Source organism: Diabrotica virgifera, chromosome 8 (genome assembly GCF_917563875.1).
Source record: "Diabrotica virgifera virgifera chromosome 8, PGI_DIABVI_V3a".
NCBI classification, from domain to species: domain Eukaryota; kingdom Metazoa; phylum Arthropoda; class Insecta; order Coleoptera; family Chrysomelidae; genus Diabrotica; species Diabrotica virgifera.
This window is the reverse complement of record NC_065450.1, coordinates 77,863,314-77,880,788: the sequence shown is the minus strand read 5'-3', so window position 1 is coordinate 77,880,788 and position 17,475 is coordinate 77,863,314. Positions and strand designations below refer to the sequence as shown.

The window sequence follows — 17,475 nt, the reverse complement described above, 5'->3', positions numbered from 1 at the left end:
TATGTCTTGACAGTTGGAGCGGGTGGTGACGGGAAATGGTCTTTGGTCTTCGGACGTGGGTAATCGTGGTTCGAATCCCATACCAACTTTACTTTTTTTATTTTTATTTAATCAATATGGCGTTTATTAGATATTTTTACATCTGAAAAATGGACCTAAGTAAATCTAGCAGATAATAAATGTATGTATAGTAAGTTAATATTGGAATACATAATTTGTGAACTGCATAGTAAAATAAAAGTCATTCGTTATTAATATAAATTCGTCCTTATTCGAATGATGTGAATGTTTGTTTTGCTTTTACTTTTTTAAAAAATTGTAACAATAGTTTCATAAATAAAAATAATGTCCAATTACATACTTATAATTGAATCGGTCATTTCAAAAACAGCAAAGTCCACAATTTTCAGAAACTAACTTTTTGAGAGGAATAGACTCCTTTAAGATAAACGTTGTGTGCAAAAACGACACCAGTCCAGTAAAAACATTAGGAACAAAACTACAATATAACTCTGAATTTTGATGTCATCCATTTCATCCATCTTTCGACTATATAGTTAGTTTTCTTTGCTCTTCTGTAAAATTAGGAATATGTGACTCATGTTGTTTTTGAAATGACCGATTCAATTAATAAATCGATGGTACATTATGTTGATATTAATTATTGGTAATTTTTTACGAATATTTTTAACAATTACTTTATACTATTCTACAATTAACTTATTAAAAAAATAACATTGGCTTTTATATTTTTAAAAATCTATAGGTACCTACACAGTTTTTCTTATTTGTTATATATTTCTTTGCATAGATTTACTTTAGAAATGTAATAATATCTAATAAACGCAATATTGATTAAATAAAAAATAAAAAAAGTAAAGATTGGTATGGGATTCGAACCAGGATTATCCACGTCCGAAGACAAACGACCAGTTCTCGTCGCCATCCGCTCGAACTGTCAAACCATCTAAAATACTCTACGACAGAGTAGGATAGTGACGTCGTCGATACTCCCCTTGAATTAGAAAGAGACTACCGACCAAATAGGCTCATTTATCTCTGTCGCAACCGTCACCCATTTTAAGATCGTAAGACGCAATCTAGAGTATTATATATCTATGGTTTTAGTTGACATACCCCTCTGATACGTGTAAAGGTGGAAATCAATCCATATAATGTAAAGTTTTAGGTTAATATCGCTAAATTTTCCAACTCGACTAGTTTCATTTCTTTTTATCTCACTTAATACGTTTTCCATCATTTACGCTATTTTGCCGGTTATTAACACGCTCATCACTGTATAAACCGAGGACGATGTTACTTTAAGTTATTTATAGGTAGAATTCCGTAATGTAAACTTGTAAGTATAAATAGTCGTATATAAATTCGAATCGCTCGTTTTATTGTTATTTAAAACATTACAATAATATAAGGGGACATCCATAAACTAAGTCGTTGAGAAGAGGCTTGCTTATTTCGACGAAATAAGACAGGGGTGGGGGTATGAGTGCACATTCAACGTCGTTTAATATATTGGTATATTTAAATTTGTCGCTATTGCCTCTATAAATATAATTTTTTACTAGCCCAGTCGGGTTAGACGAATAACAGGCCTAACCTTGCATTTGGAGCTGCCCCAAATTTTATTTTTCTAATCTTTACGAGGGCTCAATAGTAGTCTAAATTTAAAATATCGACTGAATTCCGCTATTGCGTTAGCCGCCATCTTGATTTTAAACGAGAACCGTTTTTGCTCAATATCTCCGCCATTTTCAACTTTTCGACAAAAAGTATAACAACCAAAATTGTTGAAAATGTAATTTTCTATCATTTTTATATTTACAATTTTTTCGTGCCATCGATATTTTCCGAGTTTTAGCGGAAAATAGTGACAGTTATATATAAATAGAGCATAATTATTGAATTATCTCGTTTATTGTTAGTTTTACGACAAAAATGTTTCTATACAAAAATAGAGAGAATTGAATTCTACACAATTTTAGTTGTTTCATTTTTTTGCTAAAGTTAATATTTAAGGTAGTATTTATGCGATAATGGCGTGAGCTTAAGACCTGATTGATTTTGTAGCAATTGTTTTTGTTCAATATCTACGCCATTTTCAACTTAAATTGTTCCAAATATGATTTCCTACAATTTATTTTTACAATTTTTTTCATGCGGTTGATATTTTTCGAGTTAAGTGGGAAAATAGTAAAAAGTGGTGGGGGAGCAAAATTACTGAATTGAATCTTTTTTCAGAGCTGCCCCAAATTTTATAATTCTATCCTTTAGGGGAGATCAATAGTAGTGTAAATTTAAAATCTCGACTGAATTCCGCAGTTGCATTAGCCGCCATATTGATTTTAAAGGAAACCGTTGTTGCTTAATATCTCCGCCATTTTCAGCTTTTCGACAAAAACGGTAGAAACAAAAATTGTTGGAAACGCAATTTCCTACAATTTCTTTTGCACATTTTTTTTATGCGATCAATATTCTCCGAGTTAAGGAGGAAAATAGTGGAAGCGAAGGGGAAGCATAATTATTGAATTGTATCATTTATTATTAACTTTACGACAAATTGTACATAAACAAAAATGAAGAGAATGATATTTTATACAATTTTTGAACCTTCCAATGAAACACCAACCAAACTAAGTACATCAAAGACATAAATAATTACTTATATGCATTAAGTTCACTTAATTTTATTAACTAGAGGGTTTTATTGGTTGAATTTGTCTGTCGATAATTAAGTTTCATGTCAGCTAAGATATTTTAATATTTCAACAATTTTTTTTAAATTTTGGACCCCGTTGGGGGGAATTTTCCCATTGCCCCCCTCTTAGACCCGCCACTGGCTCTCTCAAAAAATTGTAGTAAATCGTAATTTCAACAATTTCAGTCCTTACACTTTTTGTCGAAAAGTTGAAAATGGGGAAGATATTGAACAAAAACAATTGCTTTAAAACTAATCGGGTCTTACGCTCGAGCCTTTACCGCATACGTACTACCTTAAATATTGATTTTATCAAAAAAATGAAACAGATCAAAATTGTACAAAATTTAATTCTCTTTATTTTTGTATAGGTTAAAATTTGTTGTAAAAGTAATAATAAACGAGATAATTCAATAAATCAATAATTATGCTTTAACTGTCACTGTTTTTCCCCATAACTCGGAAAATATGGACCGCACGAAAAAATTATAATAAACGAAATTATAGAAAATCGCATTTTCTACAATTTGAGTTTTTATATTTTTTGTCGAAAAGTTGAAAATGGCGGAGATATTGAGCAAAAACGGTTCTCGTTTAAAATCAAGATGGCCCTAACGCAACGGTCAAATTCAGTGGAGATTTTAAATTTATACTACTATTGTCCCCCCTAAAGATTAGAAAAATAAAATTTTTGGCAGCTCCTAATGCAACGTCAAATGGTATCCCGACTGGGCTATTATCAGCATTAAAGTATCAGATATTCATATAAAAACGTATAGTTTTTGAAATGAAATTAAAAATAAAATAAAACGTTTACGAATAACGGAATTAATACACCTTTGTTAAAATTAAAAAGAATTCTCTTATAATACTTTTATCGCATACATTTCGTTTTTATCAGACATAGCCTTAAAATAATATTAGGTAGCACTTTTGTATAGGACAACAAACAATAAGACATTGTTCTTTGGGTTTAAACAAGCGCTTCTATACAGCGAGCACGTAAAGGTTGGAATAAATTCATTTTATCGAGAACGGACGATTTTGGAAAAAAATCCTGGAACAGGTCAATTTTTATTTTTAAATTACGACTTTTTGACATATATATTATACTAGTGACGCCATCCATCTGGGCATGATGACGTTATCGATGATTTTTTTAAATGAAAATAGGGAGCGTGTGATAGCTCATTTGAAAGGTAATTCAATTCTCTATTCAGCAATATAAACATTAACATAATTATTTATACAGGCCGCCCAAAAAAAAATTTTTCAATTAAATTTATTAAAATAAAAAGAAGAATGTGTGTAATTTATTTAATTTAAAATTCATTTTACTGCTATCAGAAAACAGGAAAAAATGTTTATTTGGCAGATAAATATTGTTTCTTGCTTAAATTCAATATTAAAGCAGCCACCCACCAGCCTCGTGAGAGTTTAAACATTTAATTTAAGCGAAAAGCGAAAAATTTTTCAAATAAACATTTTTTTCTGTTTTCTGAGAACAGTAAAATGTATTTTTCATTAAATAAATTACATACATTCTTCTTTTTATGTCGATAAATTTAACCAAAAAAAATTTTTTTTGGACATCCTGTATAAATAATTATGTTATTGTTTATATTACTGAATAGAGAGTTGAATTACCTTTCAAATGAGCTATCACACGACCCCCATTCTCATTTAAAAAAATCATCGATGACGTCATCAAGCGCAGATGGGTGACGTCACTAGTATGATATATATACCAAAAAGTCGTAATTTAAAAATAAAAATTGACCGGTTTTGGGATTTTTTTCCAAAATCGTCCATTCTCGAGAAAATGAATTTATTCCAACCTTTACGTGCTCACTGTATATACAGAACGTCTGGAAGGAAACAATATTAAATTGTTAGTTCATTTATGTGTTGCATACTGTGTGTGAAAAAATAGTTCTGAAAGAATGAATGGAAATAAAATATTGTGTTCTATTTAGTTAGTAAGTCGTATTTATACTTAGAGAAGATTTATACGCAAAATCTTGGTCCAATGCTATTTAAATGAATTCATTTTTTTCGAATACTCAGAAAACTAATAAAAATTTTTGAAAAATTTAAACGCAGATTGAGAGATTACATTATTACCGAGGGCTAAAAGTTTCTGAAAACATATATAATGTTTATTTTAATAAGTTACAGGGATAAAAAGAGAATATTTAGTCTGATTTTAAGTTCAAAAATTTCATTGAAAAGAAACGTTCTGTTTATTCTAAAGGACTTTCAGCTCTCGGTAATAATGTAATCTTTCATTCTGCGTTTATATTAAAAAAGAATGCATTTAAATAGCATTGGACCAAGATTTTACGCCTACCCCCTTAATTGTTCTTGTTATGATACATTCGCAAATAAAGTTTCAAGGTTGATTAAAAAAAAAACAGAAATAACATTGAATTTTTTTAAATCACTGAAAGGGGGGTCGTGAACTGCAATGACGACGTCGACATGAGTGGGGTTCGTCTATAAACGACGAATTACGACGGCGGGGGGGGGGGGGGGGGGTATTAAAAAGTCCAAATTTTTTACGACCTAGTTTATGAATGCCTCTAATAACAAGTGGTTCGTGTGAGCATAATTTTAAAACGCCTTCGTGATAATGAAGTAATAACGATAAAAATAAGAATAACTATATTTACCTGACCAATATTGACTCCACGTGAAATTAATTGAGAGACAGCCATATTTGCTCCGGCTCCAACAAATCCCAAAGATCCAGCCAGAATGTTAATATAGATTCCTCGTGCTTCTGAGTTGAAAATACTTAAATTCTGCAATTAATAAAATTAATGTTGAAATCTTAATATTACGATACAACAAAAGAAAAATTGTTCGATCATATTTTAAGCTTTATACTTGAGTAAAAATCATTGATAACCCTTGTCAGATTGTGTTTGTTGTATATGAAATTTCTACATTGTAACGACTCCATACAAAGTGTGTATGTACTTATTAGTGGCGAGACCCAGAGATATCGGTACCTAACAAATGTCCAAAAATATTTTCAAACCATAACGAAAAGACCTTCTTTGACATAACAAATACCTTCTTCTTCTTCCTTCTTGTATGTAGGCTTTAAAGCCTGTTTCTTCTTTAATATATATTAGCCTTCTAAATTGTTTAAGTTATCGCACCATATTTTTCTTGGTCTGCCAATACATCTTCGTCCATTGGTGACTTATCTCGTGCTATTCGTACTATCCTATCCTCTGCCATTCTACTAATGTGTTCGTTCCACTCATGTTTCCGTTTTGTCGCCCATCCATTTATGTCTTCTATATTGCATGCTCTTCTTATGTTTTCGCTTCTCTCCCTATCCAACAGACTTTTCCCTGATATTCGTCGGAGTATTTTCATCTCTGTTGTTTCTAGTAGTCGTCTCGTTTTAGATGTGTCAGGTCTTGTCTCCGCCGTGTATGTCAATATAGGTTTAATTGCTGCTTTATAGATTCTTGCTATGTGTCTTGTCTTAGGTGTTTGTTCTTCCAGATTATGTCATTAAGAGATCCCGTCGATTTACTTGTTTTTAAGCTTTGTTGTCGTATTTCCTCTTCAACATCTCCGTAACTGGTTATATCCGTTATATCTATTCCCAGATATCTAAACCTTGCTTCCTGCTTTATTGTTTTCCCATCAATTTCGAATTTACATCGTAGTGGGTATTTAGATGTTGTCATGCATTTGGTTTTTTCTGTTGATATTATCATCAATATTAAATATAATGAACTGATAATATGAAATATACTGAAATATAATGATAATAAATATACGATGAACCACGAGATCAACGGCATTCTGTGGGACCAAACACTATCTAAAGCGAACAAACAGCGCATATACAATACCATTCTTAAAAGCAGCGGCGCACCCGGGGTGTTTGGGGGTTAAAACCCCTCTCGTGGATTATAAAGAATAGTAGGAAAATGTAACTTGTCTTTAAGAAACTATACAAAAAAATTTCTGTGCCCAATCCAAAACCTCCCAGAGGAAAATTCCAGGTGCGCCACTGCTTAAAAGTGTAATCACATAATGTGCCATATTATGGCAGTGAAGTTTGGCCAATGAAACAAAGAACAGAGAAAATGTCACTAGGAACAGAAATGGACTTCTGGAGAAGAGCAGCAGGCAAATAAAGAAGAGATCGGATACCAAATGAGAGAATACGAGAAATGATGGGAGTCACACATACCATAATTATTGATGACATAAAAACAAAACAACTAATATGGTACGGCCATGTACAGAGAATGCCGATGACAGGATCCTTAAACAAATTTTGGCGTGTGGACACCACAAGGGAAAAGGAAAAAGGAAGGCCGAAAAACTAGAAAAAAGAGAAATCCTTCCAGATCTATGGTAAAATAGAGAAGAATGGTGGTTAGGAGTCGGAAGGCGTCGGAGAACTCTGTAAACCGATAATAGTAGTAGTATTTTTTTTGGTACCAAAAAACTAGAATTTTACTTACCTCATCGTGGGTATATTTATCGGCCAAACCAAAAGCACTTCTAGTAACACTATAAACACCAGCTGTAATTCCTGCACCAATCACAACGGGAGGTACAATAGCACTAGCTGCAGCACCAGCAAGCATAAAAAAACCAGATCCAAGCCCAGCAACCATACTACTTATATCACCAACTCTTAGCACCGTATTTAATACTCCACAGCTAGGAGTTTCATGTTTTTCTAGTAATACTGTGCCATCCTCTACTTCGTATCTAAAAATTAATTTGTTAAGAACTTGGCATTGATTAAAATCTTTGGCATTTAAATTTGAAAGGAATAATAGTCTAGTAAAATAAAATTACACTACATGTAAATTAAAATGTAAATTCGTACAGGTTGAAACAAATTTTATATCAAAGTTTAGGTGAGTACAAAAGATATTTTCAAAAAAGTATCCAAATCATACAGGGGGAACATTGTTTAAATAATTAAAAAGTGGTCATTTTTGCAAAAAAAATACTTTTTTAACTGCTGAGGTCATTCAATTACTAATGAAGGTCTATAGGATTATTTTCTACAAAGTTGAAGAGTAAATGTTTCATATAAGACTTACTAAATTAAATTTGACCCCCTATTTATTTAAATAATTATACATTAAACTTTAAAAACAAATTGGCAAAATATTATTTTTAGCGTTTTAAATAAGAACTGTAAAATATCTTATTTTACAGACTAAGTTGCCCTATGTTACCAGTATTAAGCAAAAAAGCAAAAAAAAATTGGTCAAAAAATATTTAATATTTTTTGAGATATTGAATTTGTTTATTAAATGTTACTATATTTTCAATTGCAAAAACGCGGTTGTTGCCGAAGACCTATTTACCTATATTAAATCTTATTATTTTTATTTTTATGTATATTTTCGATAAATGTATTGATAAATTCAAATTTCAATTAAACTTCCCCCTAAAATGTCATTTGAAAATTATTCAAATTTGTTTATAATTTGTTTTTTTAATAACGTCGCGGGTATTAAATATTTTGAAATGCCGTTTCGATAATTGAGTTCCTGGGAATTTTTCACTAATTAACAAATTTTTTTGTCTTTTTTTCCTCTTCTTTTTTTTTCTTGGAGTTATATTACTACGGACCCCTTTTAGGGTTAAGTTTCATTAAGCATGCCGACTCTCTAAGTTGTAGATTCTAGACCTAAAAATAATAAGATTTAACTAAAATCTCGTTAATAAAATGTGTCTACTTACTGAGTTACAAGGTGTTTTATTTAAAAATTTAAAAAGTGTTGTTACCAAGTACTTTAAAACTATTTGGCGTATCCTTATCATACTTGGCAGAAAGTGTGGGTACTATACAGTCTACTAAATTGTGATAAATAAAAGATTTTAGCTACTACCAGAGGCGTACGACAGGGGATAGTGAATTATTGACCCTTCCCAAAATTCTACGCCACTGACAGAATTACTATTTTAGCGAAATTTTTCGATTTTCCAATACTTTCTATGTAAATAATATACTCTTTATTGGTAACGATTAAGTCATTAGTTTTCGAGATATTAGACGTTAAAAATGAAATGGCATAGTTATTTTGATTTATTCATTCATTCATTTTAAACTTCCAATATCTCTCAAACTGATGACTTTATCGATACCAATAAAGTTATTTACATACAAAGTATTGGAGAATCGAAAAATTTCGCTAAAATAGTAATTCACTCAGTGGCGTAGAATTTGGGAAGCGTCAATCATTCACTATCCCCTGTTGTACGCCTCTGGCACTAGCTAGAAACGTTTATTAATCACAATTTAGTAGGGTGTATAATAGCCACACTTTCTGCCAAGTATGATAAGGACACGTCAAATAGTTTTAAAGTACTTGGTAACAATAATTTTTAAATTTTTAAATAAAACACCCTGTAACTTAGTAAGTAGCCACATTTTATCTAAGAGATTTTAGTTAAATCTTAATATTTTTAGGTCTAGAATCTACAACTCAGAGATTCGACATTCTTAATAAAATTTAACCCTAAAAGGTCCCGTAGTAATGTAACTCCAAGAAAAAAAGAAGAAGAAAAAACGACAAAAAAATTTTGTTAATTAGTAAAAAATTCCCAGGAAGGCAATTATCGAAACGGAATTTCAAAATACTTAATCCCCGAGACGTTATTAAAAAAACAAATTATAAACAAATTTGAATAATTTTCAAATGCCATTTTAGGGGGGAGTTTAATTGAAATTTGAATTTATCAATACATTTATCGAAAATATACATAAAAATAAAAATAATGAGATCTTAAGCAGGTGAATATTTCTTTGGCAACAACCGCATTTTTGCAATTGAAAATATAGTAACATTTAATAAACAAATTCAATATTTTAAAAAATATTAAATATTTTTTGATCAATTTTTTTTTACTTAATACTGGTAACATAGCGTAACTCCGACTGTAAAATAAGATATTTTATAGTGCTTATTTAAAACGCTAAAAATAATTTTTTGCAAATTTGTTTTTAAAGATTTATATACAATTATTTAAATAAATAGGGGGTCAAATTTAATTCAGTAAATCTTATGTGAAATATTTACCCTTTAACTTTGCAGGAAAAAATCCCATAGACCTTCATTAATAAGTGAATTACCTCAGCTGTTTAAAAAGTATTTTTTTTTTTGTAAAAATTATCCCTTTTTAATTATTTAAACAATGATCCCCTTGTATGATTTGGATACTTTCTTGAAAATATCTTTTGTACCCACCTAAACTTTGATATAAAATTTGTTTTAACCTGTACGAATTTACATTTTGACTTTTATTTTATTTTATTAGGCTATAATATATTTACTAGTTTAGAGTCTTCACTCTCTCTTTCTCTCTCTGTCTCTATCTATCTATCTATCTATCTATCTATCTATGGCGCTAAAGCGCAAGTCGGGCCCTGGCCTCCCCCAGCATCCGATTTCAAGTATCTCTGTCTCTGGCTGCTCTCCTCCAGTTGTCCACCCTCAATATCTCCTGCTAATAGCATCGGTTCTCACTTCGTCTATCCTTCTATCCACCTTTTCCTTGGTCTTCTTACTGGCAGACGTCCCACCATAGTTCCGCTAAACGTTCTACTAGGATTTCTGTCGTTATCCATTATTATAAGGTGACCTGCCCAGTGCAATCTTTGTATTTTTGCATAATTTGCTAGAGAGGGTTCCTTAATATTTTTCCAGTATCCTCCTTAATATTTTCTTTAAAAAGTATTAATAACGTTTATTGTCTTTTCAGTCATGATTCGTCTTTCTACACCATATGTTGCTATTGGCCGTATGATGGTTTTATATATTTTAAACTTTACTTCCCTATGGATGTCTTTGGATCCAAATACCTGCGGCAGAGAGAAGTATGCTTTTGTTAGCAAGCATTATTTTCCGTATTTCTTCCTCCTCGCTGCCATTCTCAGTAATTTGTACACCCAGGTATGTGAGCTATTCTACTACTTCTATATTAGCGTCGTCTATTGTTCAATTCTGCGTATCGTTGGTTCCTTGCTTGTATTAGGGCTGTAGCTTTATCTACGGTGACGGCCAGCCTTATTTCTTTTGCATTTTCTTCAAGCTCCACATATAGTTCTGTGACGTCTTTTGCGGTTCTTCCCATCAAGTTTACATCATCTGCATAAATTGCAATCTGCTTAGACTTATTAAACAGTAAATGTTTTGAGTTTTTTTCTTATAACATATTCCATACAATACATATATTAAACAGAGTCAGTGCCAGCCCATCTCCCTGTTTTATCCCTTTAATTATCTGGAAGGGATCTGTCAATTCATTTTGAACCCGTACTTTTGCTTCTGTCTGAGTCATGGTAGCTTGAACTAACTTTACCAATTTCCTTGGTATACCAAATTCTTGCATAATTACATATATTTTATCTCTATGTATGCTATCATAGGCTTGTCGAAACAGTCTTAACTGACACTGAATAATAGCAGTTAACGTAGTAATGTAGTTAATGTAAGCAACGAGAAGTCCAAAATACTGAAATTATGGCTCAAATGTTACAATAATTAATCCTCTAAATAATTACAATATACATATTAAAAAAAAGGTATATTAAAAAAGTGCATTTTTAGAAGCCTCGGATGGTGTAACCAGAGGTTTTCCATTGTTTTTAATCTGGTAGGATATAAAATGGTATCCTTTTGTGTGCTATTAGATTAAAAACATAAACTTTTTTCTAGCAGATGTCGCTAGAACATCCCTGCCATTTCGTTCGTTTCAATCCGTGACTGCTCTCGGTGTATTATTCTGGTTCATTCAGAGAGAAGTCAGAGAGAAGAGCATATGTATCTCCTGATGAGTAACCGCTAGAGTTACTTGCTGCACTCTCTGATTGAACTAGAAATACAATAAGACTGCAGTTTTCGAGTTACAGCGAAATTGAAAATGTTTAAAAAAATCCACAAGGAAAAAGTTTTCCTGTAGTTGGCTGTATAACATGTCATACAAAAAACAATAAAATCCTTTATAAAAGGTACCTATATTTAAAATCCCTTAAAAGGGCTACATCAAAATCGCATAACTAGTTTTCGACTGGTTTACCAGTCATCATCAGTGCTTACCTAAAATGAATATAACCTGGTAAAATAATGCAAAGATATTGAAATTTTGACTACGGTTAAGAAAAGTTATAGGTTATACTGACGTGCAATGTACATGCTAACCACCAAGATATTATTTAACAAAAATATGTGGGTCAAAGCCCAGTGAAAGTAGTCCGTCGAGGAAACATTGGTTTAAAATACTACATTAAGCGTGGATGTTTAAAATATTTTGCTAATCTGTCCCAGGTAACATCTGAGCTGTGGATTTGACTTGTTAACATGGTGAAAGTATGATAGCAAGTGACAATGAAATGGATAGAGACCTCCGAACGACGACAAGACAGAAATGACAGTTCCACAGGAAGTTGAAAATTAACCTGTCATATTTTATTGGAATTAGATACAACCTCTACATACAACCCACCACCATATTTCTACATATGGCTATTCTCACCCTACCTATTCAATCTGTCATTACCAACATATAACACTCATCTTTAGTAAAACCAAATCAAGAGTCTAATTTTCTTTCTGGGTCTCATTCATGTTTCTTTCTCACTAATTTCCTCACAGACATCTCATACCCCCCAGTCCCTACTGTCATCATCCTATTACGGTTTTGGTTTTTGGACCCTTAGGGATCCGGGCAGCCTGCGAGGTCTTTAGGAATTAGTCGCCTAAGTTTGAGCTTGTGCTTTCTTAATGATACATCCCCCTAGATTATTTAAGACTTTTTACACCTCAGTCACCCCCTTTGTGATTTCTTACACACTTACCTACACAAATTCCAACAGCTACCAATAAGTTAAATAAATTTGATACCTTTAAATCAACACAAAATTGCTTTTTTAAATCTTAGATCTCTTGATAATAAGATTTGATTAATGAAATTAGTTCTCGAATACCAACTCGAATACAAAACTTTTGTGTAATGTGGTTTGCCTAACTAACTCCACTTACAGTATACGTGAATATATTTTTAACTACAACAACTAGTTTAATGAATTTTAAATGATAATTTTCACAATGGAGTGTGTTGTTACATCATTTCTAATTTTAACAAGCTGTACACCATAGTCTTTAAATATGACAGGTTAATTTTCAACTTCCTGTGGAACTGTCATTTCTGTCTTGTCATGGTTCGGAGGTCTCTATCCATTTCATTGTCACTTGCTGTCATACTTTCACCATGTTAACAAGTCAAATCCACAGCTCAGATGTTACTTGGGGCAGATTAGCAAAATATTTTAAACATCCACGCTTAATGTAGCATTTTAAACCAATGTTTCCTTGACGGACCACTTTTACTGGGCTTTGACTTACATATTTTTGTTAAATAATATCTTGGTGGTTAGCATGTACATTGCACGTGAGTATAACCTATCACTTTTCTTAACCGTAGTCAAAATTTCAATATCTTTGCATTATTTTACCAGGTTATATTCATTTTAGGTAAGCACTGATGATGACTGGTAAACCAGTTGAAAACTAGTTATGTGATGTTGATGTAGCCCTTTTGAGGGATTTTAAATATACCTTTTATAAAGGATTTTACGGTTTTTTGAAAATGTTTATTCATTTTTAATTACAATATATTACTTACCTTCCATTTAATGGTAACACCATTATACTTTCAGATAACTTGTTATTTTTTAAATAATCTTGCCAATTTGAATACACTCGTCCATTGTGGTCTATAAAAATTCTGCAAGCTTCACCTTCTTCTTGTCGACACTTTCTTAAAACAAATATGGGAATAGGAGATATATCAATACGTGGATTATAATTTGGGTTTTGTTTCATACGATCAGTTGCTTGTTTTTCTGTTGGCTCTAAGACGACATAAATAAAAGCTAGTTCAACCTGATCTTGGTACTCGGCGTATAAATCTGAAAACATATATATCCATAAGTCGCTATCAACTCCATCTAACCACCTAATTCGTGTGCGCCCTCTGCTTCTTTTTTTTAATCTTGAATTGAAATGATAAAAATTATTTTTGTTTTCTTTTGCGGTGCGTGAATATAAAACCATGACGATTTTCCGGCGAGCGTTCCGCAAAGTTCCAACTATTGAACTTGCGATTTGTTTATCGTTATTGCAAAAGCAAAAAGCACAGATCAGATTGTAAGTCAGTTGAAATCATCGGTATACGCGGGATCAAAACATCCTCCCCTCTTTATTTTTCCTTGATGATCTTTGCCTCATTGACAGTATTCATTAGCGTTTTCACAGTCAGTCTCGTTCCAATTCAGAGTCCAGTGGCGACGCGTGACTTATTCTAAAGTGTTACCAAAACCAGACGCAAAAAATCTTATTTAAAAAAATGAAGATATGGTTAAATGTACATTGTATGTGTATATATGGCTTCAATAATATTATTTTGTATATAACTTGAAACTCTCGAAAAAACAGTTGATGTTTCTAATTGGCAAAACTTTTGATCTTTTTTTGGAAATTAATGTTAACAATTCCCTGTAATTGCCTCGATTGTCAGCAGGGCCGTCTTAAACAATCAAGGCGCCGGGGTGCAAGGCTCATCTTTGCTCCCCCTTTTCTCAGAAGATTATATAGGTTATAGGTACGCTAAAATTAAAACTAAATATGTTGGTTTTCTTTATTTATTGTATGTATTAAAAAACATGGTTTCAGTATAGGGCTTTTTACAGTCATTTGTTTCGAGCTTCTGTCATATGTCGTATAATCCGTGTATATTAATATTATACACAGAGTATTCAAAATATATGATACAAGCTCGAAACAAATGACAATCGATGAAAAGCCCTATTAAAAAAAAATCAATCTTATAACATTGTACCATACTTTTTAACGTATATCAAAGTCAACTTTTCTAACTTTTAAGTTGGCAAAAGTTTTTATTGCTTCGGTAATATTTATTTTTACTTGCTTTTCTATACTTATTACAGCCAGGTCTGTTAATCTGTCCAGGTCCATTGTTGAGCGCAAATAATTTTTAGCAATTTAAGTTTAGAAAAAGCACTTGCTCCTTCAGCTATTGTTACTGGAATTGTTAAATATATCCCTAGACATGTAGAAAGATTTGGGAAAACGGAGAGTAAATTATTAGAATATATTATATATATCTTAAACTCTCGAGTAGAATCGTGTCTATATTTATAAAAAGTATTGGTAACAATTCTAAATCATGGAATAGATCTTCACCATCTATATCAGACCTATTTCCATGCATGCGCTGGTTTCTTTTTGTAAATTTAAACATTGTGTTTTTTAAGTTTACTTCGGAATTTCTCCAACTCAATAAAGCTACCTACTTTCCAAGAAAGAAAAATTAGAGTTATGTAATCTCAACATCTCAAATCTTTCACTTAATTTTGAAATGGGAATGTCCAATAAATAATAATAGAAGTTAACTTCAAACTTTTTGGGTCTAAAAGAGGCTCGTCTGCAGCCACGTAATTGAAATGTCTTTTTTGGGGACGAAGATGAACAGTTTCAGAAAATTTAGTTTCGCAATCAAGTTCTTTAGCAATTGATACCGATTCAGTTAATATCTTCTCAAACACAGTGTCAGTGCGGGTGTTGGTTAAATCTTAACTAACTTGATCAAGCATCTTACAGCTTCCGAAATAATAATATCGCTCGTTTGCAAAGTTTTGCTAACAATATTAACCTTTTCTAAAGCGGTTTTAATGTAAAAGTGGGTATCTCATTCATTATGACATTCCACCGTAATGTTGATGCGGAAAAAAAATACCTAAATTTCTTTAACAATTTAAAATTTGTTATTTCCACTGAGAATTTAGCGGCATCATTTAGCACTAAATTAAGGCTGTAAGCCGCACAAGGAACATAAAACGCACGAGGATTCATGTCTAAAATTTTTTTTGACGGCCAATATTTTTTTCTCTCATATTTGCCCCATTACCATACCTTTGGCCTCGTAAATCATCTGAATCAATATTCATTAATTTCAAAAATTCTAACAAATAATTTGCTATTTATTGTCCGGTAGTATCAGTAACCGGTAAAAAAACCTAGAAAATGCTCTCTAACTTCGGCAAGCTTTGTTGACGAATTAGGATAAACGAACCTAACAACAATAGTAAGTTGTTTCTCGTGTGAAATATCAGGTGTGCAATCTAAAATTATAGAATAATATTTAGATTGTTTTAAAAGATCAACAATTGTGCATTTAATTTTTTTACCAATTAAACTTATCAATTCATTTTGAATATTATGTCCAAGGTAATGAGGCATACGATGCTGAACACTTTGAATCCGTGCAATGTGCTCTGATAGCGTATTATCAAAATTGGAAACACATTCTATTAATTAAAAAAAACTACCGTATTCCTATTCATACAACCTTTGACTGGTTCCTCTTAATGGTAAATTTTGTCGTGCTAAAAATGTTATTATTTCGATAATTTCATTCATAGGAGATTCTGACCAATAGAAAGCTACAGAAATCTGAATTAAATCGATAATTTTTAATAATTGCCCGTCGTTAAGTATATTACGTCAGATGCCCTTCGTTGCTACGAAAAAATACATTCAGTGACATTAATGACAATTATTGTTTTAAAAATTATAAAAGTGATGACTTTCAATCGTCAATACAATAAAATTTTGGTTTTGAACAGTTTTATTCATGAAATAATCGCAACAAATTGCACTCGAACTCTAAAATTAATATAGAATTTTAGAGATCTTGTGCAATTACTAGTGATAATTCTTTCTAAAACCGCCTTCCACCTTTTTCTTTCACATTCAACTGCTGCTTGATTGACAAAATCTACTGTATGACTTTCTAGTGTAAGTCTTTTTTTAGATCTACATATTTTTTTACAGAAATTAAGTGTGCAATACGCGTTACCTTTTTGAAATTATTGTCTGAATAATCTAAATGGTTTTCATATTTCATTTGCACATTGTAGGTGTAGTAAGCATTAATAGCCTTTGTAAAAAATATCCAAAGTGCACTTGTATGTTTTTGTTATTTGTAATTTTTTTTAAGAACAAAAAGCGAAAGTTTGAGCCTAGCAAGTGTTCGGCTTGCGCCCCTTGGACTTGGCGCCCGGGTGCCTCGCACCCCTTGCACCCCCGGATTAAGACGGTCCTGATTGTCAGAGTCGTCGTCCTCAAAATGACCACGAAACGCTAATTCTTGTTTGGCCAAAAAAACAAACGGTATCTATTATAAGTGTGCTAAGGATATACCTATCTATTTTTTTTTTAACAAACTCATTATGTTTACCAATATTTGCTTTAAAAGCTTAGTTAAGAGAACTTTCGATTCTTGTTTTGCCAAACTGAATCAAATTGGCTATACATCTTACATGTAGGTAAAGTAGAAATTTCATGTTTCCTTTTTACAACTCTAAAACTATTTAATTCGTAAACTCGGCCGCTGGTCCACCCATTTTTTCTGTAGAAAGCAGAAGACATGGCCAACAATACAGTCTATTTTTCTTGCAACCACATAACCAATGATTTTCATTGTACCAACTAAATTTAAAATATCGAACTACTTTTTTTTATTCCTTTTTTAAATTGTTTAAAATAGGTTTTCCATTTTCAATAATCTCATTTTTTTCTTCAAAATTATACAAAGAGAATTACTTTTCAAGTAGTTGATCGCTTACGCAGCGACACTAATCCATGATTAGTAACACACACACTGTAATAGGTACT

At 31.8% G+C, this 17,475-nt stretch overlaps 1 protein-coding gene across 6 annotated transcripts in view; it reads right to left on the bottom strand.

The window, feature by feature from the left end:
* LOC126889339 (uncharacterized) overlaps positions 1 to 17,475 on the bottom strand; it is a 137,756-nt gene that overhangs the window by 25,646 nt on the left and 94,635 nt on the right. For all 6 annotated transcript variants that reach the window (XM_050657572.1, XM_050657574.1, XM_050657573.1 and 3 more), the window contains 3 exons: positions 13,403 to 13,688; positions 7,216 to 7,468; positions 5,389 to 5,520 (listed from right to left, as the gene is read on the bottom strand). In XM_050657572.1, coding sequence (XP_050513529.1) covers positions 5,389 to 5,520; positions 7,216 to 7,468; positions 13,403 to 13,688 — 671 coding nt within the window. The remainder of the gene's footprint in view (positions 1 to 5,388; positions 5,521 to 7,215; positions 7,469 to 13,402; positions 13,689 to 17,475) is intronic.